This window comes from Crotalus tigris, unplaced genomic scaffold, assembly GCF_016545835.1.
Source record: "Crotalus tigris isolate CLP2741 ecotype Arizona unplaced genomic scaffold, ASM1654583v1 scf7180000017668.6805642782:7212621, whole genome shotgun sequence".
NCBI classification, from domain to species: Eukaryota; Metazoa; Chordata; class Lepidosauria; order Squamata; family Viperidae; genus Crotalus; species Crotalus tigris.
Window position 1 is genome coordinate 3,835,730 of NW_024096554.1, and position 20,112 is coordinate 3,855,841.

The 20,112-nt window shown below is 46.5% G+C and overlaps 1 protein-coding gene across 4 annotated transcripts in view; it reads left to right on the forward strand.

Annotated features, from left to right (window-relative positions):
* RGS8 (regulator of G protein signaling 8) overlaps nt 1–20,112 on the forward strand; it is a 48,593-nt gene that overhangs the window by 16,008 nt on the left and 12,473 nt on the right. For 3 of the 4 annotated variants that reach the window (XM_039337113.1, XM_039337111.1, XM_039337112.1), the window contains exons 3-4: nt 7,331–7,432; nt 9,135–9,199. In XM_039337113.1, the coding sequence (XP_039193047.1) occupies nt 7,341–7,432; nt 9,135–9,199 (157 nt within the window). In that variant the 5' untranslated portion in view covers nt 7,331–7,340. Of the gene's footprint in view, nt 1–7,302; nt 7,433–9,134; nt 9,200–20,112 lie in introns of all 4 variants that reach the window. The other variant, XM_039337110.1, reaches the window with a different exon arrangement.

The window sequence follows — 20,112 nt, forward strand, 5'->3', positions numbered from 1 at the left end:
TCAGGATAGACGCTCAAGGCATTCACCCTTCGGAAGCTAAATTGAAAGCTATTCAGCAGGCCCCAAGCCCTAAGTCTAAGGGTGAGTTACAAGCCTTTTGGGGGCTATTAAACTTTTACCATGCATTTCTGCCACATAAAGCGGCAATAGCTGAGCCCTTGTACAGGCTCTTAGACAAACAAGCCTGTTGGCAGTGGACCAAAGTCCATGAAAAAAGTTTCAATGAGGTTAAAGCCTTGCTTACTTCTAATGCAGTGCTAGCTCACTTCAATGAACAGCTACCTGTTTGCATTGCCTGCGATGCATCTCCATATGGGGTGGGAGCTGTACTTAGCCACCTGAAGGCTGATGTGATACAGGTCCCTGTGGCCTATTATTCCAGGACCCTGTCTTCTGCAGAGCATAATTACGCTCAAATTGACAGGGAAGCATTGGCTATTGTGGCTGGCATTAAGAAGTTTCATGATTTCATATACGGCCACCACTTCATGGTCTACACTGACCATAAGCCCTTGTTGGGGTTGTTTACCACTACCAAACAAACTCCACATATCCTGTCTCCTCATATGCTGCGTTGCTCCATTTTCCTGTCAGCATATGACTACACGTTGATTCACAAACCTGGAAAGGAAATGGGTCATGCAGATGGCCTGAGTAGATTACCCCTGCCAAATTTGGAGCCTGATTCTGCTCCAGCCATTAATATTCTGTCCATTCAAGAGCTGCCTGAATCTCCCCTCAATGCTAAGGATGTGGCTGCAGAAACTGCCACTGATCACACGCTTACACGCGTGCTGACATGGGTGTTGTCAGGATGGCCTGACACGTGCCCAGATACTGAGTTCCAAAGTTACTGGCAAAAGAGGCACGAGTTGTCCCTTTCAAGGGATGCCTTTAAAGGGGTAGTAGGGTAGTAATCCCATTAAGTTGTTAGCAGACTTTCTTCTTGCACATCACACCACACCTTGCACAGCCACAGGGAAGAGCCTTGCTGAACTTCGCTGGGGTCGCCGGCTCATCACTAAGTTAGACAGACTGTACCCTGACCGGATGGCATCTCAGGTGTCGCATCTAAGGGCACCGAGTGCCCTTAGATGCAAATGAGTGCTCTGGTCTGGACTCGGAACTACAGGCCTGGTCATCTCTGGATACCAGCTGTGGTCTGCAAGGTCTCTGGTCCTTTGTCCTATGAGGTGACCTTGGAAGACGGCTGCATTCTTTGGCGGCACATAGATCAGCTGCATGCGAGGCTGGACTCTTACCCTTCCACTCCTGGCTCTGCTCTGGGGGGGGGGGGAAGGATGGTTATAATATGCATTCTGGGGATCAATATCAGCAGCCTTCACTGGCCGTTGATGAGGCCATCGGTTCCCCATCACAAGGTTCTGCAAGTGCTCGGAACAGGAATTCATGGGGTAGAGGGTCATGCCTCACACTCACACTTACTCCAGCCAGGGAGTCACACTGAGGGTATCCACATTATTCATACACAACAGACAGGGAGACTGACCGGGGGTATCCACACAACTCACAACCTACAAGAGAACTGGCGACACAGCAAGGGGACTGGCCAAATTCTGCAGTTGCTCCCAGAAGGAAGTCCTTTGGAAAGGGGGCAAACAGAGAGGCTACGCCTGACTCTGGCACCTCAGGCATGAACTTGGGGTCCACCGGGTACTGGGGCCCCGTAGCTACCCCGGAATCCCCATCTGCTGGCCTTGGGTTCGAGGGACAGTGCTCCCAAGAAAGGTCCCTTGTGGACCTGGGGAATAACACCCCTCCAAGGGATGCTGGCTTGGGCTAAGAGGGTCCAGTCAGCCAGAAGATGGGCAGGACAACAAGGTATGTGGGGCAGCAAAGTCCTGACCTGCTGAGACTGGCAGGTGAACAGGTGGGTCAGGCAACAGCACCAAGTTCACCTGTGACAAGTGGGCAGCAACATCTTGGCTCACCCAGCCTGGTGGACGAGAAAGGGAACCAAGCAAACTCTCCCGGGCCGAGGAGGTCGCAAAGGGCCAAGTGCCCGCCCAAATATCTTTCAGATTTTGGAAGTTGCTGTCCAGTTCCAGGGGTAATGCTCTTAAAGTCATTGATTAACGTTGTTATTTTGTTTTATTTATGATTTCGGGTATATATGTATATATCACCAAAACAATGGGGGAGAAGCTTTTGGAGGGAATCAACCTCGGGTATTCTTTCCATGCTGACTGTGAGGCTGTAGGACACTCTTCCCAAAGAAGAATGTTGAAGATGTCAGAAATGATTCAATCTAGGGGGGAGGGGTGTTGTGTCCTGAGCCTGGGCGTATAAAAGGAGGCCTGCGTGCCTCTGCTCGTTGTTGGAGCTTTGGCTGGAAACGAAATAAAGAGAAGTTCCTTGTAAGATGTGTCTTCATCATTCGCCATTACTGAGAAGACTTAACACCTGTATCCAGTTTTCTTTAATGCTTTGCATCCTTTACAATGTGCAGTACAAGGCATACTTCCCTTCCCTCTCCTTCAATGCTTCCTTTAAGAAAAACTATTGGAAGTAATAGAATTAGGGTTCTATTTCCTGCAGGCAACAGTCCAGAGAGGTGTATGCACACATGTAAAATGCACACAAACACAGGGAGAAGTAAGATTTGCAAGTAGACTTGACTTCCCCTAGTCTTCAATTTATTTCTTAGAAAAATGTGATAGTAGCTTGGAGGGGTCTTTTTAGGCCAAGAAATCTGAGATATAAACAGAGGCAGATCATCTCTAATAGATGATGCCTAGCTTTATTTATTTGATTGTCAAATTCTATTCTCCAATATTCTTACTTTAGAAAGTGTTCCTGTCATTCAGCTGAAATGTATCTTGCTATAGTTTAGGTCTATTCCATCTGCTCTGAGAAGCTGCTAAGAACAAGCCTTTCTTCTTTTCTACTGGTCAATTCAAGAATTAGAAAAGTTGAAAGAGTCCCTACAATAAGAAGGAACTTTCTGCTCTCATCAGCATGTAGAAATCGCTATAATTTATTTCGTTTTAGTTAGTTCCTCAGTAGCCTATTTCTTAACCCACTGAAGGTTTTTCAGTGCCCCAACGAGTGATGAGTCAGCAGTTAAAGACACTGAGCTTGTCAGCTGGAAAGCTGATAGTCTGGGTTCGAGATCTGAACACTGCATGATGGAGTGAGTTCCTGTTACTTGCTCCAGCTCCTGATAACCTAGCACAGGGGTCAGCAACCTGCAACAGTGAAAGAGCCACTTGGATCCATTTCCCTCACAAAAAAAAAATCCTGGGAGCCGCAAAATGTGCGCGCGCACACGCGCGCGCACGCGCATGCGCACAGAACACAGGGCTTGATTGAAGAGAGGAGCTTAAGGCAAAACGTGCGCCTGCCCTGCCCCCCATCCAGCTCTGGTATGAACGGGCTCTGCAGTCCTGGCTTCTCTTCCCTTCGGAAAAGACTGCTCTCCCCTCACCCCGCGCTCTCCCTCTCTGGGACTTTCTTCTTGCTGCCTTTTGGCGCGAAGGTTCCCAGGGAGCGGAGGAGGAAGCCGACGGAGAGAACGAGCTGCTGCAGTGAATGTTCTGAGGCAGCAGAAGACGGTCGCTCGGGCTCGCCTATCTCAGCCTGCTGCAGGAGGCTGGAGTTGAGGCTTCTGGTTTGCTCTGGGAGGGGTGCTTGGAAAAGGGAGGATGGGAAGCGGAAAGTGGGAGAAAGGACGCCTTCCAGCTCTCTGGGGTTCTTTCGCTGGGAGGTGAGGAAGCAGCAGTTCTGCTCCGTGGGAGGTGGGAGCAGGCAGCCTCTCCTTCAAACTTTGCCAAGTGACTCCAGGAGCGAAGCGAGCTACGAGTCCTAGGAATGTCAACTTTGCGAAAGAGGGAGGCGATGGTGGGATTAAAATAAAACGGGGGGGGGGAGGTTGAGGAAACCCAGCAGATGCTTACATCAGAGGGCCAGCAAGAAAGGCAGGGAGAGGAAGAAAGCTTTCGGGGCTTGTGCACAGACATAGCGGACTCTTTCTCGTCTCCTGCCCTTGCTGCATCTCCTGTGGAGATCATTTGCAGCTCTCTGTGTCTCTGCAGCTTGCTTCTTGAAGCGATTTCAATCAGCCCCATTCATTGCCAAGAATCCCCATGGAAGTCAATGGAGGTCTGCGGCGAATCAAAAAGCCAGCTGCAGTACCTCCACGTCCGTTGATTTGACCGGCTCAGCGGCCCGGGGACGAGCAGGAACCGATGCCCCCACTGCCCGCCGGGCTTGCTGCCTGGCCTGGGGAAACACAAGGCAGGCTTAGCGCCCCGGGGACGGCCAAAACCCAATGCCCCTGTCGGCCGCACTGCCGCCCAGCCCGGGGAGACGCGAGGCAGGCTCAGCGCCCCGGGGACGGCCAAAATCCAATGCCCCTGCCGGCCGCCACTGCCGCCCAGCCCGGGGAGACACGAGGCAGGCTCAGCGCCCCGGGGACGGCTACAAACAAATGTCCCCGCCACTTGCTGCCTGGCCCAGGAAAAAACAAGGCTGGCTCAGCGGCCCGGGGACAGCTACAAACCAATGCCCCTGCCGCCTGCCGCACGGCCCGGGAAGATGCAAGGCTGGCTCAGTGGCCCGGGGACGGCCAAAACCCAATGCCCCTGCCGGCCGCCACTGCCGCCCAGCCCGGGGAGACGCGAGGCAGGCTCAGCGCCCCGGGGACGGCCAAAATCCAATGCCCCTGCCGGCCGCCACTGCCGCCCAGCCCGGGGAGACGCGAGGCAGGCTCAGCGCCCCGGGGACGGCTACAAACAAATGTCCCCGCCACTTGCTGCCTGGCCCGGGAAAAAACAAGGCTGGCTCAGCGGCCCGGGGACGGCTACAAACCAATGCCCCCGCCGCCTGCCGCACGGCCCGGGAAGATGCCAGGCTGGCTCAGTGGCCCGGGGACGGCCAAAACCCAATGCCCCTGCCGGCCGCCACTGCCGCCCAGCCCGGGAAGATGCGAGGCTTGCTCAGCGGCCTGGGGATGGCTACAAACCAATGCCCCCGCCGCCTGCCGCACGGCCGGGGAAGATGCGAGGCTGGCTCAGCGCCCTGGGGACGGCCAAAAACCAATGCCCCTGCCGGCTACCACTGCCGCCCAGCCCGGGGAGGCGCGAGGCAGGCTCAGCGCCCCGGGGACGGCCAGAAACCAATATCCCCGCCATCTGCCGCCCGGGGAGACACGAGGCCGGCTCAGCGGCCCGGGGACGGCTACAAACCAATGCCCCCGCCGCCTGCCGCACGGCCCGGGAAGATGCGAGGCTGGCTCAGCGCCCTGGGGACGGCCAAAAACCCATGCCCCTGCCGGCCGCCACTGCCGCCCAGCCCGGGGAGGCGCGAGGCAGGCTCAGCGCCCCGGGGACGGCCAGAAACCAATATCCCCGCCATCTGCCGCCCGGGGAGACACGAGGCCGGCTCAGCGGCCCGGGGACGGCTACAAACCAATGCCCCTGCCGCCCAGCTCGGGAAGATGCGAAGTCAGCTCAGCGGCCCGGGGACGGCCAAAAACCAATGCCTCTGCCGGCCGCCACTGCCGCCCAGCCCGGGACGACGCGAGGCTGGCTCAGCGGCCCGGGGAGGGGCAGGAACCGATGCCCCCGCCGGCTGCTGCCCCCGCTGGGCCTACCGCCTGGCCTGGGGAAGGGCAGGAACCAATGCCCCTGCCGGCCGCTGGCCCCGCCAGGCCTGCTGCCCAGCCCAGGGAGACACGAGGCCGGCTCGGCTGCCCCTCCGCCTGGTGCAGGTAAGCCCCCTCCCTCCTCCCCACTCACCCTCCATCTCCGGGTCTGCTCCTGCTTGGCCCACTAGGGCCGCAGCTTGCGGGAGGGCTGGCCCTTTCAACGGAGGCTCTGCTGGGCCGCTCCCAGCATCGATCCTGGGGCTTCCCCGCGCGGCTCTCTGGCCACATGCACCTCGGACTGGGCCAGCCCCGGAAAGGCCCTTCCTGGCCACCAGGGGGCAGGGCATCTGGCTGCAGGGCCAATCGGGAGCAAGGGGCAAATCTGCATGTGTGTGAGAGAGAGAGAGATAGAAGGGAAGCACAAGTGCCTCTCTGTCTCTGTCTGTCTCTCTCTCTATGAAAATGGCGGAGAAGGCTCCGGAGCCGCAGGAGGTGGCTCAAAGAGCCGCATGCGGCTCCGGAGCCGCGGGTTGCCGACCCGTGACCTAGCAGTTTGAAAGAATGCAAATGCAAATAGATAAATAGGTACCACTTCAGTGGGAAGGTAACAGCATTCCATGCACCTTGGCTTATAGTCATGCTGGCCACATGACCATGGAAATGTCCTCAGATAATGCTGGCTCTCTCAGATAAGAAATGGAAATGAGCACTGACCCCTAGAGTTGGACATGACTGGGCAGGAGAAACCTTTACCTTTAATGAGTGATGTATCAGTTTTATTATAAATACAATGAGACAAGTCAAAGTTATATAACATAGTCAGCTTACTGAACCTAAGTAGCTCTGATTGGTGCCTGGGTTGGCTTTCCATATATTCCATATATTCTCAGAAGGAAAAGACAGCATCAAATATATCTTCCTACTTATAAGGCTATCTTCCTAAAATTGTTTTTAAGACCTGTTTTAGCCCATTCCTGCAGCAAATATCTCAGTGAAATTGATTGGCAGTAAAATAAATTAGAAGAGACAAAAGAAAACCTTTTTTTTCTCGGTGACTAATGTATGGAATTTGTTGCCAGGAGACAAGAGGTGGTGCCTTTTGAAAGTTAACACTTTAAATAAAGCTAGTATTTAAATGGAATTTCTGTTTAGTTGGTTGGTTGGTTGATTAGTTAAAAATATACACGTGCATGCATCTCTCTATCTCTTACTTCAACAATGCCACAGAGATTTAAAGCAGTTATAAAGATACACAATAAAGAGGTCAAATAGATGAGGGTTTTTTTAATTATAGCAATAGTATAAAAAAACAATAACCTGGAGCAAGCATTAGGGATGAGGTTTTAGGGCTTAAAGTAAAAGCCACTGTAAACATGATTTTGTGAAGCACATGTAAAACGTATCAGCTTTGCAGCTTAATGTATTATACAACTGAAGTCCCTGAAGATCCTAAGTTTCTGTGAGGCTGATGTAGGCAAAGATGCTCTTTTGGAATTGTTTACCACTTTCAAGTAAATGAACAATACAAAATGACTTCGTTGCTCTTCCTGTGGGCTTTTAGAAAGCATCTGGCCAGCCAGTATTTAACAGAGAATACAGAGATAAATGGAACCAGTGACTGATGAAGCACAGATCCTTCTTGTGTTCTTATGCACTAATGTTAATTGTTATCCCTTTTCCTTCTCTCCCATTTGCTCCCCTATCGTGTATGACCGACTGCAGAAACAGAGGGATGAGGACTCGCCTGGGCTGTCTGTCTCACAAGTCAGACTCATGCAGCGACTTCACAGCCATCCTTCCGGATAAACCAACTCGAGCTTTGAAGTAAGTTGGGGCCTTTGCTTTCAGGCAGGGATCCCTTTCTCCATTTTTTTTTCCCTTTGCCAAGGACCTACTGATTGACCATTTTCAGGAGACACAGGAGGAATCTTTAAAAAGATGAATACTTAATGATTTAAGGAATGAGAATAAAAAATATTTACCGATTTCCACTGACCATAGCAAGCATGGCTTCCTATATACCATTTTCAAGAAGACAATTGGAAATTTACCAAGATAGGGAGAATTGCAATAACTGGCAAGAAGGACTATAGAGGAAAAATAGTATCAAAATGATGAGATGTGTGTAGGAATGCTCTCATGCGAGCACTACAATTAAGTACGTGCATTGATAGGAGTTATTTGCATACTGTCATAATGCATGTGTCATCATTGTCCCCCCCTTCCACACACTCCTGATATCCACAAGGGGAATGATATGGACATTCTGATAAACAATTTAATAGCAAATATAGCTTTATACTTTAAATGGGTTAACTTACAGAATGCATCCAAAATTCAGCACTCATGATTCCCATGGAATTGAAATTTGGCAAATTTTATAAAACATATGCCATATAAAATGTCATAAAATAGTGTTTCTCAACCTTTTTTTCCACTGTGGACCCCCTTTAGATACCTTTTGTGGCCACAGACCACGGCCACGGACCACCAAAACTTAAGATTTAAATCATAACTTTTCTTCAAGCCTTCGTGGACCCCCTGTGATAACATCACTTCCCCCTAGAGGTTAATGGACCATAGGTTGAGAACCACTGTCACAAAACATTTCCTGTGGTAATATTTGACTGAGTTATACAATTAAACATGGTCTATTTTCAAGGCAGATACATCTTTGAATGTATCCCACCTTTTCGATGCATTAGATGTTCTGTCAATGTTGAAAACATTGAGGAACTTGGTAAGGAAATATCTTTGAAAGGATGACCCAAGAGGTGGTGGATGAACATAGAGGCTTTGGAAAAGAGTAGTTGGATTCATGATAAGTAAAGTGCTAGCGTGAGATATTGGTATGTATCTTGTCTCTTTCTCCTTCATAAATCTCTTTTGGAATTCAACAAGCTTCAGTTCTTGTATAAGAGATAATGTAGAACAAAGATGGGCAATTTCATTGTTGCAAATTTTTATTTTACAAGAGCTTTAAGATGACCCACTTAAACCCAAATGAAATAATACAGTCTTGATAATCCTTACTATTAGAGACTGAATGCTTCTAAGCCTATTTTCTCTCTTCAACCTCTGTTGTGCCAAAACAACAATAGTGAGACTTATTTCAAGAGTAGCTGAGTGATCCTGCAAAGACATTAAAAGTTTCTCATGGATAGGCGGCCTAACAAACCATGTTTAGTTCAAGAATTTATTCAGAACTGAGATCAAAATTAATTCACCACAAAATCCACTCCTGGTTCCTCTCCTCCCAGTTTCTTTGTTTGAGCAACATAATTTATTGAAAGTTGGGCATGATAGGATCTCTTGTTGTTCAACAATTGGGGGTCTAGAACTTTGTGACTGTATTGTGTGTTTATCTTCTGCCCATTTCTGATACAAAAGAATAAGTTATTAACTGATCTGTAATATTGTCCAAACTATTTCAGGTACAGAATATGGCCACCTCAGATTTATAGAATTTTAATAAATTATTTTTGGGCAATTGTCGTAGCTCTTGACTTTCCCTTTTTCCCCATAGAAGATTATCCACAGAAGAAGCTACCAGGTGGGCAGATTCTTTTGATGTCCTCCTGACTCATAAATGTAAGTAGAAAAGCCTGTCCTTTATATTGAATTATTTGCCCTCATGCTTTAAAATGTGCCTATAGTTTATTAATAAAGAGTTATTGTATAATTATACATGCAGCAGGAGAGGGATTTAGTTCTCTTAAAATCTGTGGTGGATTGAATACCATGGGGATTTTCTTTACATGGGTGAATTTTAAATTGATTATGACAAGTCCAGGAGGAAATAAATGTGACTTTTTTTTTTTACAACTTCAGTTGCTATTATTCTCAAGTGACAAAATGTATTTCAGATTTTTTTTTTTTTAAGCAGAGGTGGCCAATTTCCTTCCAACTGTTTCTGGATTCCAGCTCCTATCAGCCATAGTGATCCCCCCCCCAAGTTTACAGCCATTATAGCTATAATACAGTGATAGAAATTCCAAATTGGGAATTAAAAGATAAGAGATAGGGAAACCATATTTATATATTATGTGTTATGTGCATTTCCTTAGCCCTAGTTTTTACATGAACGAGATAAAGGAAGCAGAATGCTGCTTCTAGAATTCTTTCCAAACTCTTAATTATAGCACGTGCAAGTGATCCATTTAGGAAGGAGGAGGAGGGATCTCATTGGGGATTTTTAAAAATGGATTTCTTCTCTTTGCAATTCCCAACCTTCCATTTTCAAATTTGATCTTCCTTTTGTTGGCATTTCAACCAACTTCACATTTAGTTTTGTTCTCTTAACTTTGGGGAGAGTTATCTTGCCGATGGATGGGCAGGTGGACAGTTGATTTGAGTCCCTTTATGGAATGCATTTCCAACTTTTGGGGGGATGCTCTAGTTGGCTACCATGGAATTTTTCTGTGCTGAGAGAGTGATTCTCCCAAAATTATTTGGTGAGTTTCCATGGCTGAAGGTGCACTGGAACTTGGGTGTCCTCAGTATAAACCAGCACTTTTTGTCACTAAACCAAGAGGGTGCTCCTTTTTTGCCACACTCATCTTTCTTTGACAGCTGAGCTGACTGATTTGTCGCTGAGTTGTTTTGGAAGGGGAACCAATCTGAAGCTAGGAATAACAGAGCTCCAGTCTCACCTTCCCTGTGGCAGCTCACTCTTTATTCCACCAAAGTGAAGAGATAATATATTAATTTCCAGCTGTATTTAAAGGATGCAAGCATGAATTCTAGCCACAATCTATCTATACTATCTATACTGACCCCAACCCATTTATACTATAAACCTTTCTTTGAGATGTTATCCTCTTATTTGATCAGACATAATAAACAAAACCTCTTATGAGTTTTTATCAACCCTTCTTTCTCCTGTCAAGCTTTGGGAAACTTTACAACATAATGGCATGTAATGTAACAATTTTTGCTGAAAATAACATTGGAGACCTAAAAGAGACAGATGCTATTTTTCAACAGTAACCCCACATGTTCTAATTATTGGCGAGAGAGGAACGTTCCCTCACATCATGAGTCTTGTTCCCTCTTTATATTCCCATCTTAGCTTTGGGATTTTTTTAAAGGTGTCTAATAAGTTAATTAAAATGAGTGGAAATTGGGCATTCAGATCTGTAAGATAGGCTGCAGATTTCCGTCCACGGCATTGTTTAGCATGAAAAGCTACTTATTTCGGATGGTGCACAATATAATTTACGTTCACCAAGAAAAACCTACAATCTGCAATTTTCCATATAATTTTATTTGAATCTGTGAAGCCATATAATCAACTTGCTTTGTGTCATTTATAACCAATCTATTTATCCCAGTGGTAGTCATGAAAATACTATTTTGGTACGCTCACATATTTCTGTTGATATCAAGATTTTTGCTGATACTATACACATGGCTGTAATTATGAACCTGCCACACATTTTAGCTAACCGTAGTTAGATTGTTAACTTATTTCTTTTAAAGAAATATTTGATTCTGCATTTGCTTAATGTTTGGTATAGTAGTTAAGGCACCAAGAAATCTGAAATCTAGTTTCACCTTAAGCACAAACTCAGCAGGCTGATTTTGAGCCAGCCATTTCTCTCAGACCTAGAAAGCAGGCAATGGCAAACTGCTTCCAAAAATCTTGTCAAGAAAACTGCAGAGACTTGTACATATTTTTAACAAGCTTAAAATAATCATAACAGCCAATTAGTAACATGAAGGATATATATACTAATTAGCTGCCTGCTTTACTTTTATGATTGCTTTAAGCTTGTTGAAAATAGTCTTAATAATTGATTATGGTTTTTATGCTTTTTAGCTATTATAAATTGCTTTGACTAATTTTGTGAGAAAGCGGAATAATGGCATGTCAATTATCTGAATAAATGATAGATATACTTTGTCACTGCACATATGAAAAGTTTAGAAGATTTTGTGTAGGAAAAGTGGTCAGGTTGTGCTCATATCAATTTGACTAAACCATGCATTCTTGCAAAGTATATTGAAAACCAGAAAACATTTGAAAGCAACTCAGATAGATAACTCTCTAATTCACAGAAATATAAGGAGGAAGTGTAACACAATAAGGTTTGCAAGATTCTGTTATTGTAGCCACTGTCAATAAAGTAGTTTTAGCATACCTGTGGAGTTGATTTCATTGTCTGGTCTACTTGATTGGGCTGATGTGAATCTTGCAAGCCTCATTGTGCTGCACTTCCCCTTCCTTCTTATGTGGAATAGGGAGGTGTCTGTTTGAGCTGCTTCCAAATGTTATCTGGACATTGTGGACTTAAAAATTTTTTAGCACCTTTTGCCTACGCAACAGCTTTTGCATATCAAGGTCATCCTCCTTACTGTCTACAAGAACATGCTGAATTATTCTCATCTAGTTGTAACTAAGGCATATGTTATTATATTGTGATCTGTAACCAAGGCATGTGTTATTATAGCCAGAACTGAGTTTATTGGGGATAGAGGCAGCTGGATTACCAATTTAACAGTGCTGGGTGCAGCTGCACACTTGTAAAGCGAGTTCAGAAGTATTCTCAGATGGACACCTGATTGCAACAGGTTAAACAATGTCACAGACTACAGGTCTGGGGAGGGGGAAGGAGCATCCATAATTTCTTTGATCAAATCCCAGTTTATTCCCTTTTAGCAAGCCCATTATTACTCCAGAAGCAGTTGAGAAGATCAATTTCTATGAAGCTGGAAAATGGAGGAGAGTTGGCTGGAAGGAATGCTTAACCCATAAGTAAATTTTATTTTTTGATAAGAGGGGCATCACTGCAGAAGTGGAGGAAGCCTTATCAGATTTAAAGGATTTCATATGATCAAATAGGGAGAGCTCACTTCCTAAGAACCTCTATTTGGGCTGATAACAACTGAATTAGAGAATCAATCTTCTGATTCAGTTTCTTGTCAGTTTCTTGTTACTGATTCTGTCTTTTATTTCACCTAAGCCAGGGGTCAGCAACCTGCAACAGTGAAAGAGCCACTTGGATCCATTTCCCTCACAAAAAATAAATCCTGGGAGCCGCAAAATGTGCGCGCGCACACGCGCGCGCACGCGCATGCGCACAGAACACAGGGCTTGATTGAAGAGAGGAGCTTAAGGCGAAACGTGCGCCTGCCCTGCCCCCCATCCAGCTCTGGTATGAACGGCTCTGCAGTCCTGGCTTCTCTTCCCTTCGGAAAAGACTGCTCTCCCCTCACCCCGCGCTCTCCCTCTCTGGGACTTTCTTCTTGCTGCCTTTTGGCGCGAAGGTTCCCAGGGAGCGGAGGAGGAAGCCGACGGAGAGAAAGAGCTGCTGCAGTGAATGTTCTGAGGCAGCAGAAGACGGTCGCTCGGGCTCGCCTATCTCAGCCTGCTGCAGGAGGCTGGAGTTGAGGCTTCTGGTTTGCTCTGGGAGGGGTGCTTGGAAAAGGGAGGATGGGAAGCGGAAAGTGGGAGAAAGGACGCCTTCCAGCTCTCTGGGGTTCTTTCGCTGGGAGGTGAGGAAGCAGCAGTTCTGCTCCGTGGGAGGTGGGAGCAGGCAGCCTCTCCTTCAAACTTTGCCAAGTGACTCCAGGAGCGAAGCGAGCTACGAGTCCTAGGAATGTCAACTTTGCGAAAGAGGGAGGCGATGGTGGGATTAAAATAAAATGGGGGGGGAGGTTGAGGAAACCCAGCAGATGCTTACATCAGAGGGCCAGCAAGAAAGGCAGGGAGAGGAAGAAAGCTTTCGGGGCTTGTGCACAGACATAGCGGACTCTTTCTCGTCTCCTGCCCTTGCTGCATCTCCTGTGGAGATCATTTGCAGCTCTCTGTGTCTCTGCAGCTTGCTTCTTGAAGCGATTTCAATCAGCCCCATTCATTGCCAAGAATCCCCATGGAAGTCAATGGAGGTCTGCGGCGAATCAAAAAGCCAGCTGCAGTACCTCCACGTCCGTTGATTTGACCGGCTCAGCGGCCCGGGGACGAGCAGGAACCGATGCCCCCACTGCCCGCCGGGCTTGCTGCCTGGCCTGGGGAAACACAAGGCAGGCTCAGCGCCCCGGGGACGGCCAAAACCCAATGCCCCTGTCGGCCGCACTGCCGCCCAGCCCGGGGAGACGCGAGGCAGGCTCAGCGCCCCGGGGACGGCCAAAATCCAATGCCCCTGCCGGCCGCCACTGCCGCCCAGCCCGGGGAGACGCGAGGCAGGCTCAGCGCCCCGGGGACGGCTACAAACAAATGTCCCCGCCACTTGCTGCCTGGCCCGGGAAAAAACAAGGCTGGCTCAGCGGCCCGGGGACGGCTACAAACCAATGCCCCCGCCGCCTGCCGCACGGCCCGGGAAGATGCAAGGCTGGCTCAGTGGCCCGGGGACGGCCAAAACCCAATGCCCCTGCCGGCCGCCACTGCCGCCCAGCCCGGGAAGATGCGAGGCTTGCTCAGCGGCCTGGGGATGGCTACAAACCAATGCCCCCGCCGCCTGCCGCACGGCCGGGGAAGATGCGAGGCTGGCTCAGCGCCCTGGGGACGGCCAAAAACCAATGCCCCTGCCGGCTACCACTGCCGCCCAGCCCGGGGAGGCGCGAGGCAGGCTCAGCGCCCCGGGGACGGCCAGAAACCAATATCCCCGCCATCTGCCGCCCGGGGAGACACGAGGCCGGCTCAGCGGCCCGGGGACGGCTACAAACCAATGCCCCCGCCGCCTGCCGCACGGCCCGGGAAGATGCGAGGCTGGCTCAGCGCCCCGGGGACGGCCAAAAACCAATGCCCCTGCCGGCCGCCACTGCCGCCTAGCCCGGGGAGGCGCGAGGCAGGCTCAGCGCCCCGGGGACGGCTACAAACCAATGCCCCTGCCGCCCAGCTCGGGAAGATGCGAGGTCAGCTCAGCGGCCCGGGGACGGCCAAAAACCAATGCCTCTGCCGGCCGCCACTGCCGCCCAGCCCGGGAAGACGCGAGGCTGGCTCAGCGGCCCGGGGAGGGGCAGGAACCGATGCCCCCGCCGGCTGCTGCCCCCGCTGGGCCTACCGCCTGGCCCGGGGAAGGGCAGGAACCAATGCCCCTGCCGGCCGCTGGCCCCGCCAGGCCTGCTGCCCAGCCCAGGGAGACACGAGGCCGGCTCGGCTGCCCCTCCGCCTGGTGCAGGTAAGCCCCCTCCCTCCTCCCCACTCACCCTCCCTCTCCGGGTCTGCTCCTGCTTGGCCCACTAGGGCCGCAGCTTGCGGGAGGGCTGGCCCTTTCAACGGAGGCTCTGCTGGGCCACTCCCAGCATCGATCCTGGGGCTTCCCCGCGCGGCTCTCTGGCCACATGCACCTCGGACTGGGCCAGCCCCGGAAAGGCCCTTCCTGGCCACCAGGGGGCAGGGCATCCGGCTGCAGGGCCAATTGGGAGCAAGGGGCAAATCTGCATGTGTGTGAGAGAGAGAGAGATAGAGAGAAGGGAAGCACAAGTGCCTCTCTGTCTCTGTCTGTCTCTCTCTCTATGAAAATGGCGGAGAAGGCTCCGGAGCCGCAGGAGGTGGCTCAAAGAGCCGCATGCGGCTCCGGAGCCGCGGGTTGCCGACCCGTGACCTAAGCATTGTCATAAGGATTGAACTATTGGGAAACAGCCCGCCTTAAAAACTTGCAAAAAATAGTGTCCATAAAAAATTAAAGGAAGGAGTTACTATACATCACTAGTAATGTCATAGCAGTATTTATTTTATTTTTTATTTGTATCCTGCCTTTATTATTTTTACAAATAAGGCAGCAAATGTATCCCCTATGTTTTTCTCCTCCTATTTTCCCTACAACAACCACCTCTGTGGGGTGAGTTGAGCTGAGACAGAGTGATTGGCCCAAGGTTGGTTTTATGGCTAAGGTAGGACTAGAATTCAAGGTCTCCCACTTTCTAGCTTGATCAAATTGCCTTTTTCTTTCAGTCCCCCTTATAATCCTGGTTATCCTCCTCTGATCATGTTTATCAATGTCCTTGCTAAAATGCAGTTCCCAGAATTGGATACAATATTCTAAATGTGGTCTGGCCAATGCAGGATATAAAACATCAATACTTTGTCTTGATCCTAACATTGTATTTCTGTTGCTGAGACTCAAAATTGCATTTAAGTTTTTTTGCAGCTCATCATAATGTTGGCTCATGTTCAGCATGTGATATACCAAGACGGTCAGATCTTTTTCACATGTATTGTTGACCCAGTATGAGATCCTTTTCACATGTATTGTGACCCACTGTGGTTCATGTCATTCTATAAATCTCTCTTTGATTTTTTTCTATCCAAATGAAGGACTTTATGCTTGTCTCTATTGGAATTCATCTTACTGGATTTTGCTCAGGGTTCTTAGCTTGTCAAAATATGTCTGAATCTTGTTACTTTCCTCTCTGTTTACTATTACTTTTATGACCTTGGGGTCAATTGTGAGCTTGATAACCAGATCCTCATTCCTGTCCTGTCATTTATAAATATTTTGTTAAAAAACACAGAGTTGTCCTATACCACTCCATACTTCTTTCCATTTACTGATATGCAATATATTCTTTGGGTATGATTGTGCTACCAGTCCTATAACCATCAAATGATATCACAATCAAGCCCAGATTTTGTCATCTTATGGACATTTCATTCAACAGCTTGTTGAAACCAAGGGAATCTATAACCATCACATTCCCATGATCAATTAAATTTGTAACTTTATCAAAAAGGAAAATTGGGATGATTTAGGATGACTTACTTTCAGCCTCCTGCTAAGCAGTGCATTATTTTCTAAATACTCACAAACTGCTTAATAATTTGTTCCAGATCATTACCAGGTGTAAGATGACTAGATGGTAGTTATTTGGAGCCTCATTTTTCCCTTTTGATGGGAATAACATTGATTGCTTCATTCATTCATTTTAGAGGCCATGCGATTTCAGATCATTCTAGGCAGCTTAAATGCCATCAAGATCATGCTGTAAATAACAATAAACAAACCTCAGGGCTGCAACTCTGTCCCAAGGCCAGAAGAATAGCCAAGTTTTCAGTTTGCCTTTCTTCAGTCTTATTACACTGCCTACCACCATACACCTGTTTCTCCATGTTTCCTAAAATATCACATATGTCACCTGCAATCTCCTTGAAGACTCTTCTATATAATTTTGTCTAATCTTAAAGACTTAAATACATTCAATGTAACTAGGTGCTAGCTAACCATCTTTTTACTTACCTTGGATACCTCTCTCTCCTTTTGTCAATTATTTTGCTTAAGTCCACTTGAACATGTCATTTGGGGAGAAGACTGAAGTAAAATAAGAGACGAGGAGCGCTTCTCTCTATTACTTTTTTTACCCTACCATCTTCTCTTGGTTTACTCTTTTCTTGAAATCAAGAAGAGGCAGCAGCTTCCAAACTGATCTACCCTGATCTCCACACTTGCTGCTGGTGTGTCTCTCAGCATCACATTTGATCTTGTTCTATTAAGTTTTTGGAGTCATCCTGCTGTTGGAGAAACACATGGACAGGCAAGTCCAAGGCCTTTTACATCATTTCTTTCTAACTATAAATAATGTATATGTATATGTACACGCACACATAAATCCCATTAGGTTGAACTGAATAAAAATAGTCCTGTTAAATTTAAAATATAACTCAGTTTGCAACTTGGAGGGAAAAACTCCAGCGAGAGACAATTTCTTGTGATTTTTACCAAGCTCTGGAATAGTTTTGCACCTGTTTGGCAAATGTTTGTGTTCCAAAAACCAGTTGAAAAAATGAGTGCCTGCACATTAAATAGAAAATCCTTCTTGAACACAAGAGGTCAGACAAAACTGAAAGCTGAACCAGCATTTCCTATGCTAGTATTTCTATTATTAAAATTGCAACATTAGACTTCCTCTAAATAGGAACAACTCCCTCGGACTACATTTCAAACATTACTTCTTTACCATTTGATGTCTTTGATAAACTGCCAATGACAGTTCAGGAAAACAACATTTGGGTTGTTTCTCTTCCAGTTTATGTTAACAATGCCTCAGCTTTTCCTCAGTTAACTGGGAATGGAATAAAGAAAGCTTCCACTCATGAACTATTTTGTGTCTGCCTTTGAGTCAGCCCATACAGTTTTCTTGGCAAGATTTTTGAGAGTGGTTTCCTTCTTCTTCCAAAGGCTGAGAGAGAATAACTGGTCCAAGTCATCTAACTGGCTTCATGTCTAATGTGCAACCAGAACATATGATCTCCTGGTTTTTGGCTTGGCATTATATCAAACTGGTTTCCACAGGTACAATAGTTTTGTATAATTCAGCCCTGGACAATATCCTGCTACAGCGTTTACTCATATGTAGATCACACTCAGTAAAAGTTCTCAAGTTATGTTAATTAAAAAAACTCTACTACCAAGTTCAGCCTGCTTAGTGTTCCCTGTTGAGCATAGATGGGGATTATTGACATGTTTGCTCTAATTAATGGACAGTATTTCTGGATGTTATTAAAATGACAATTTGTCTTCCTACAGGAAGCAGGATTGATGATTTCTCTTCTTTTTTATAAAGGAATACTATTTTGATCTAAGCAATTGCATGAACAAACAGTAATGACAAATAGAAATCAGTAACAAAGCCCATTTTCTATGTGGGAACAGAAATAGATGTTGAAGCTATTAATAACTTTTTTAAAATGATAAAATCAAGTTTGATTCCTGGTGATTACATTGACACCTAATTAGCTGTTCTGTACTGTCTACCTGTGCTCAACAGGAAATGGGTTACATTCATAAATAGAACAATTTTAATTAAAGGTCACAGATCTTTAAAAGCTTCAAAAGTTTTGTGCAACACATTAAGCAGGTTATTGCTATAATTATATTTTATTATTTTTTAAAAATCTGAAAAAGTATGCGGGAACAGCAAAATATACTTATGGTATGGTTACTCTGTAAAATATGAGTGCACAAAGAATAGCAATTCCAGAGAAAATTGCTGGTCTGTTCCTTGAAGTCCCTTCTCTTTGCTAAGCACAGCATGAGTAAAGATTATTAGGTTTGAAATAATAACAAAGCTCTATCTGCAGCAGTTGATTAATAAAGACCATTTCATATACACTAGTTATCATTTGATATTTCAGACATTGAGATGAATTTGTCACAGTGAATCTATTCCCCTTTGCTGTGAGTTGTTATATTCCCTGTGGTCATATCATTGATGTGAAGTCTCTTATTTTAGATGCTAAATCTCAAAAGTCGGAGGAAAACAGAAGGGAAATTGCTTCCAGAAAGGCAGAGAGGAGAGCCTGAAATGGCAGCGAGACAGAGCAAACTTGTTTTCCTGGTCCAGTTGATGAGAATATATTTGGCCAAACAAATGAAGATATCTTTCGACAAGATGCTGGGATAAGGACAAAATAGCAGTATAGCTCACGCTACATTTCTTCAAGACTAGCTAGGTTTTTTCTGGGTTATAGCAGGAGGAATCTATCCTGAAATCCACAGCCTGACGACAACTTACTGACATAGAGAAAAATCCTGGTTGGAATTGTCCGGCTTTGCTGCAGGGAGATTTCCCCTTTTCTCATCCTTCCTGTTCAACTTTGCAATGTTGGACATTCCTAGCAGCTCGTCAGTTCTTCTGAACCAAAATTTTTAGACTTTTGTATGTGGTTGCCAGGATTAAAAAAAGAAACACTCTAAAAAAGATAGGGTCAAATACCAATTGCAGGGCTTTGGCTGTTGTTTTTATTTTAAATAACTGGTTAGTTAACAACGCCAAATCACATTTAAAGGTTTATTTCTGAGTGTAGATAAAGGACCAAATTGCCCATTTTAAAAAATCAATTGTCTTGCTCCTTTTACAGATGGGGGGGGGGGAAGGAGACTTAATTTTTAAATCAAAACCAGGCCAATAGGAATGAGCAGCTAAGTTGTCTTTGCCTTTGCAGCTTCAAATACATTTCTTTTAGCTCAGCTCCAATAGCTAAGGAAATGACTTGAAATGACAAATCATGGAATATTAAGACCAATGTGAAGTGCACTTAGCATTCTGGAGAGAAAGAAATAAGCTTCTTGTATATGGGAGTAGGGGCAACAAGGTGATCCATTGCTCTGTTTCAGTCATACACAGTTCCAGAGTTCTAAATACTTTGGGAATAGAAAAGGTTCATGGTTGCAAAAATTGTCCTCAGCATGTGAGGGACTTTGCGGAAGTGTGTGCTCTAATTGTATCACCATTGCCCTTTCCTTCCTGGAATGCCTGGGTTTCTTCCTGAAAGTCACCTTGCAACTTCCTTTTTTTTCACTGACTGCTATTTAGACTGGCAAGGAAACTCACAACCCCAGAGACAGAATCAGGTGTGCTACTTTAAATATGTATTTATGTGGGGGAAGATGTCAACTTTAATCTGCTAAAGGAGTGACAGCTGCACAGTCTATATCGGTGTTTCTCAACTTGCCAATTTGAAGACATGTGCACTTCAACTCTAGAATTCACCAACCAACCATGAAGACTTGTGGACTTTAAATTCTTGGATGGATAATTATAGTAGTTGATCCACACATCTT